The following is a 6953-nucleotide window of genomic DNA, read 5'->3' as shown; positions in this document are numbered from 1 at the left end:
GCAGCGTGGGAAATAAGGCGGTGGCACAGGGCAAATGACCAGTTTATATATTGCCTGGACCTTCTTATAAATTAAATCGGAGGGGGGTCAGTGGTCCACTGGACCACTAATAAAATTCAAGGGTAACCAGAGTCCAGACATTATCTCAACTATTTTAATTACCCACTTCATAAGTTGAGCAGACGACGCACCCTGGTCAATGGTCATGGACCAGTGTATTTATTCCAGACCAGAGGGGTTGCTGGCCCAATGTCCAGTTTTAAAAAAATCCTTATTTCCCACCCTGATTAGGAGTCACTGGTCCCAAGGACTAGTTGAAGTCGCTGAATGTCTGCTAGGTCACATTTTGATTTACCCTCCTGTACTCTTTCCTCCTAGGTATAATGATTGACCTTTTGTTATTCTTAGGTTGCCATGGCAACTTTGTTGATATTTCTATTTGAAACTTCGAACAGGCCATGTGGAAGGGTGGGTGATACGTATTGGTACAATGAACGTCATAATTTTGTTACAGAATTGCGTTCCTTTGAAAATCGTTTCATGCCCTGAATAATTATAATAAGCAATGCGTTTGAAACATTTAAAAACAGTTGTTACTGCTCAGGTAATTTTATTCAAAATTTTCCAAAATAACAAGGTGCCCAGAGGGAATCAGATTTTATTGTCAAGCACATCAAAGTCTAATGGAGTTTGCGGTAATTATAATTAAGAATTATTTTAGGATGGAGCTGCTAAAGTGTCTGCGCTTTCGTGGTCGCCGAGTGGGACCAAGTTAGCCGTTTGTACTTCAGATCGTGTTGTGTTGCTTTTTGATGAGCATGGAGAAAGAAAAGATAAATTTTCCACAAAACCAATAGATTCCAAAGTAATACGAATACTTTTTTGTAACAAGCGCAGTTTACCAGGCATTTCTTAAATGCAAAAATTAAGTTGATATTCGTGTGTCAGGCCCTTCCAAATAGCTAGAAACAACTGAAAACTTTAGTTGGTACCAAATTATTTTTATAAACCAAATAAAAAATAAAGTATTTTTATTTTTCAAATAGGGACTTGGCAGTACTACGTCATGCAACGTCAGGCCATGGATTAACTAACGCTAGGGATTGTTCGTTAACCCTAAAAGATTAAGCACGCATGTTCCAAACGCCCCCTAGCAGCAGCTACTTTCCCTAACAGGAAGTTTTAAGCTAAATTGGACCAAATATCACGTGTCCTATGACGTCAAATTTAAAATCCCGCCTAAAATTGGGCGCCGCCATCTTTAAAATCCGCAAAATCAATTTATGTTGCCTAGAGATGGCGCTATATCTACATCCGTTTTGGTCCAATAAATTGGGGGAATGAAGAGGGGAATCAAGGAATAATTCGGAACATGTAGCTGGCGATATTAATACATGGGAAACACTGTTAGTGAACAATCCCTAGCGTTAGTTAATCCATGGGTTTATATAGCTTGCATTCTGTTAAAAAAAACATACCATAATGGCGCTGGGGGCGGAGTTAAGCCCGAATTGCTAAGTCCCTATAGTACCAGAACCCAAGTTCATAAGATAAGTTCCATAAGTTTGTCACTGGTTACTGAGAGCTATTTGACTCGTGAAGTGACAAAGGTGAAACGTCATAGATTCGAGGTAAAGCGACGCCTGGTGAGGCGCTGTCAAAGGCTTAGTAATGCAGACTAAATGGACTGCTAAACCGAGACCCGAGTGTGGTCAGTTCTCGCGTTGTTCTTGAACTAGCTCTATAAGCATCACGAAGTGTACTTATAGAGTAATAGCAGTACTACGTATGCAAACGTCATATCCTTCTATCTCTTAGCTCAGTGCGATCCCCCTACTGGGAGCGTACAGTATCGCCTCTTACAAGAGCGCGCCCAGAGGGAGGGATACACAGTCTACACCCCTCTCTACCGCCACTAGTCTATTGTCATACTACCTAATCCAAAATATTTTCCAACAAACCAGTTTTTATTGTTTCTAATTTGAGGGTGCCGTACACGAATATCGACTTTATTTTCAATTTATAAAAGTGCCCGTATACTGCACTTACTCCTACTTTTTTTTTAACTCTTTTCAAGTAACGATAATCATTTGAATTACATTTTAGTATGGCAAGAAGAGTTACGCAGTTAAAGCCATAGCATTTTCATCTGATTCTAGTAAAATTGCTGTGGGGCAGACTGATAATATAATTTATGTCTATAAAATTGGCGAAGAATGGTACGAATTGATAAACTATACGCGCCGAGGGGGACTGCCGCGTTCGCCATCTAGCGGATTTTAGAAGAACAAATTGGCCTTATTCCTGATCAACGCCACCGAGGCGTAGCGGCGACTTTTGGAACTATAATAATACAGTAGCCAATTACAGGTGGCGCTGGAGTCGATGGACTCTGATGGAGATCTGCGAACTTCCCGCCAAGAGTTTTCAATTCAGTCCGCTAGAGGCGCTGCGTGTTAGTTAACAGGGTTCATACAAACCTGGAAAAATCAGGGAAATAAATAGTTGACAAAAACCTCAGGGAAAACTCAGGGAAATTTAGAATTTTTAGTAAAATTCAGGGAAATTTAGAATTATTAGTAAAATTCAGGGAAATTTAGAAATTTTAGTAAAATTTAGGGAAATTTAGAATTTTTAGTAAAATTCAGGGGAAATCAGGGAAATTTGTGTCAAACAGGGGCCGAGTAATTAAGCAAAATGTTCATAAACATACCCTCCATAGGATTAACATTACACTAAACTTTGGAGGCTCATAACTCTGGTTCTACTAGAGATACGGGGATGTCCTTCGAGTATCTCATAGTCTTATTTGTCCCCTATCCAACCATACTAAAAACTTAGGGTTGCGACAAACAGGGGCCGAGTAATTAAGCAAATTGTTCACAAACATTCCCTCCATAGGATTAACATTACACTATACTTTGGAGGCTCATAACTCTGGTTATATTAGAGGTACGGGGATGCTCTTTGATTATCCCCCCCCATCCTTCGTTAACATTTGCTCCGTAGGATACTCCATATACGGGAAAAACCTGGAAAACTCAGGGAAGTATATGGGGAAAAACCTGGAAATCTCAGGGAAATTTGTTTTCCAAAAGTTGTATGAACCCTGGTTAACCTCTCAATCCTCGGCGCGTATACAATTATAAATTTATATTTATAAAAAAATTGTTCTAGGGGTGAGAAAAAAGTAATTTGCAACAAGTTTGTACAGCAAAGTGCCGTTACTTGCATGATTTGGCCTCTAGAGGGCCCGATTGTCGCTGGTCTTGCGGATGGAAAGGTTATTCATTGCGTCATTTATACAATGTGACCATTATCATAACAAAACAAAAAAAAAACAATAATTTTTTCTTAGGTTCGGATTGCTAATGCAAAATCTAACAAGTCATCTACTCTCTATGCGACGGAATCTTACGTGGTGTCTGTTGTTTCAAAGTGAGATTAAATTCAAGATGACATTTCAATCCTTAACTGTAGAGGTGTGCGAGTCCTAATTTTTAGGTTGCGAGTAGTGGGAAAACTGGACTCACGAGTCCTCGAGTCCAGTTTCCCAGGACTAGCGAGTTCATCTAGTCCTCAAAAAAGTCAAAAATTGTTAATCGAGTCCTATACGAGTTCAAAAAACTTGAGTCTGATTTAAAATTAATCCTTTAGTTACCAAAAATTAGTAACTACCCTTACCGAAAATACCACCTCTAAAACACGTCTTAGGTTGGGCTGAAGACGTTTTTTAGAGGGTTTTTTTTCGGTAAGGGTAATACTAAACGCATGATCGAGTGGCGTATGTTACTGAAGAAATGGACTAGCATGACAAACATTAGACTAGCTTTAGTTCAAAGAAGAAAAAATTACTCTCATATGGGAAAAATGGACTCGTCGAGTAGTGTTACTAGTCTTTTTGAGGACTCTAGTCTCGCGACATGGATTAACTAACGCTAGGGATAGTTCGTTCCCCCAAAAAGATAATGCATGCATGTCCCAAACGCCCCCTAGCAGCAGCTACTATCCCTAACAGGAAGTTATAAGAAAATTGGACCAAATATCACGTGTTCTACGACGTCAAAATAGAAATCCTGCCTAAATTGGGCAAAAACGATTTATTTTGGCGAGAGATGGCGCCATATCTACATCCGTTTTGGTCCAATAAATTGGGGGAATGAAGAGGGGGTTCAAGGAATAATTCGGAACATGTAGTTGGCGATAGCAATACATGGGAAACCCAGTTAGTGAACAATCCCTAGTGTTAGTTAATCCATGCTCGCGAGTACCCACAAATAGGATCCAAAATTTGATTTAAATTTGTTTCAAAGATTTGCCATGGTTACATCTAGTGAAAGTTTACCTAAAGAGAAAATGTTGGTTCCTGTGGCGCCCCTTACACGCAGGCTAATCTCCTACACGCCAATTTTACATTGCCATATCAGGAACCAATCAGAAATCGCCCACGATCAGGGCCGGATTAACAATATTTTGGGCCCTAGGCAAGGCCTTAGTTCCGGGCCCCCAGCCCCCAACAGACCACAGTTTAAGAGAATCTAAGAGACATACTATCTTTTATATCTTTAATTGACTTAACACTTAACTGCGTATTTAAAATTCTTTTTCAACTCAATAGTTAAATTTCTTTCTTTCTAACTCAAGAAATTTATCAATTATCTCTTCATAGTCTATGAAGTCGTTTAGTAAATACTTTTCAATATATATCAAAGATAAAGAACTTAATTTTACCTGGGCTATTGTTGTTCTTAAGTAGTTTTTCATTCTTTTTAAAGCTGAAAAGGATCTTTTGCCACTTGCATTGCAAACACAAGTAAATTCTCAAAATAATTTCTAAGTTTCGAAAAGTTGAAATGATATTATTGGTACGAATGAAGGAATGAAATAATTCTGGGTTTTTGCTTTCTTCATTCTTCACGAAATGCTGGAAATGTAGCAGGGGACCGTCCATAAACTACGTCACGCGAAAACAAGCATTTTCTGACTCCCCGTCCCCCCAAATCACGCTTCATCACGCTTTTCTCAGACCCCTCCCCTAAAAACCACGTCACATTTCTTTAACCACCCCCCCTCTCTCGTAGTGTGACGTAGTTTATGGACGGTCCCCAGTTCGTTTTCAAGCTCTTCAAAATTTAAATCATTCCAATACGTTTCTGCCAATTCTTGGAAAGCTCCAGAGAAAGATTCATCGGGGCAATAATGTTAAAAATAGGTTTGAACTATTCATCAGTGTCCTTGTTAACTTCAAATTGTTTTTTAGTATTTGTCATTAGATTGTTACATAAGACGTATAACACTCAGTGTGTTATCATCGTTTTTAGCCACATCGTATGATGTACATCTACGATGAGGCTCTTAGTTTGGCCTGCCCTTTTGTACTCGTACTCATACTAGTAATAGCACCAGTAGACGTGAAAGAGTAGCGCGTTTGGCAGTATAGAATTTTTCGTTTATCATTTAAGGGAGAGTGAATGGGACAGAATTGTGGTGATGCGATTTTTACGTTCGTATATTTTAAGAGCATGGGGATTATAATTGTAACTTTAAGCATTGCATTTAATTGCACCAGTAAGGTTAAGCATTTTGAATTGTGTTTTACGATCGCTCGACATATTTAAAGCGATATAGAGGATTATGGTGTTACCTTAATCAAAATGGAAGGTTTAATGCTCTCTTTAAAATTCCTGTCACCCGTCGACACTAAAGGTTTCACGCTTTCAATCCCGCTCCCCTATTTCAAAATCCAAAGAAATCGAAGGGAATTTTTAAAAAGCAAAAGGAAGTATATTCCGACGTTATATTTAGTATGGTCTTAAGGAGTGTTTATTTATTATTAGAAGTTACGTATATTTCCCCACATTTCGAGAAGAATTTTAAAAGAAAGTAATAGGTTCTGGCCCTAAATATTACAATTATAACGTAATATTTATTGAAGTAAGGATTCAGGGTTATTATTTTCGTTAGGGCATCGAGGGGTTATTCACCCTCATTTTCTCTACTTCTTTAAATGGGCATTTATGGGTATTTCGTTTAACCACTGTTAAAGGATGCTCGTCGTAGGGGTACTCACGTTTTCCGTTCGTGTCACACTATTATAATTATAACAGAAGTAAAAAATGAAGTAATCATTTTAAACGGAGCCTCCGGGATGAACTAGGCCCATGCATGTCAAATTTTATGTGGGGAAATATCCAGTTTGTTAGGAAAAATATTTTCACCATAGATGGCGCTTATTTTTCCGTTGTGACAGGGGTCTTCCTTAAACTATCGTTGATATTTTAGGGGTCAGTCATAAAATTTTTATGATAGAGAAAAGTTTCATCCTAAAATTAACGTAAATGTTTTTGGGGCTATTCACTTTTTATTGAATCTTTCGGTTAGATTGTATTGATGACAACAAAATAAATTATTTCAATTAAAATAATTCAGTAAGAGTTATAAAAACGTATACTTACAATCCGCGACCTTGGCCCAAATACTTAAGCAGTCGACAGGGTCACGGGGTTGAACTTTCTTTATTTTTCGGTCGTATCAGCGCCCCCAAACGGGAAAACACGGCGAACTAAATTAGTTAAAAAAATATTCTCGCTTCGCCACACGCATGGGCCTAGTTCATCCCGGAGGCTCCGTTTTAAAACAGTTAAGGTAGCGCATCGAGGGCTATTCACTCAAATTTTCTGTACGCCTGTCAAGTACTGTACGATGTGGCTACTATTACGAGCTCAACCCTTGGGTCGCCTTGTTCTTTCCCGCGGCTTCAACAAAGAACCGTTTACGTATTTTTTCCCCTTTCTTCGTTACTTTTGTAAATTACCTCTTTTGTGAGCTGAGCAATTATTTAAAATATTTCAAATTATCACGACCACCCCGAATAAAGCTTCTCAAGGAATCATACAGTGCAACCCCAGTGTTTAATGACGGTCAGTAACAACACGCATTCAAAATGAAATTTC

At 38.6% G+C, this 6953-nt stretch overlaps 1 protein-coding gene across 1 annotated transcript in view; it reads left to right on the top strand.

Moving 5' to 3' along the window:
• Positions 1-360: 360 nt before the first annotated feature.
• Positions 361-6953, top strand: part of Oseg2 (intraflagellar transport protein Oseg2) — a 46589-nt gene continuing 39996 nt past the window's right edge. Inside the window, exons 1-6 of the mRNA XM_089863630.1 lie at positions 361-378; positions 515-604; positions 722-865; positions 2107-2219; positions 3178-3283; positions 3359-3438. Coding sequence (XP_089719756.1) covers positions 566-604; positions 722-865; positions 2107-2219; positions 3178-3283; positions 3359-3438 — 482 coding nt within the window. The 5' untranslated portion in view covers positions 361-378; positions 515-565. The remainder of the gene's footprint in view (positions 379-514; positions 605-721; positions 866-2106; positions 2220-3177; positions 3284-3358; positions 3439-6953) is intronic.

This window comes from Phalangium opilio, unplaced genomic scaffold (assembly GCF_054372755.1).
Source record: "Phalangium opilio isolate 3A_F unplaced genomic scaffold, DU_Popi_V2 ptg001170l_1, whole genome shotgun sequence".
Lineage (NCBI taxonomy): Eukaryota > Metazoa > Arthropoda > Arachnida > Opiliones > Phalangiidae > Phalangium > Phalangium opilio.
Note: the sequence above shows the minus strand (reverse complement) of the source record. Positions and strands in the feature narration are given on the sequence as shown.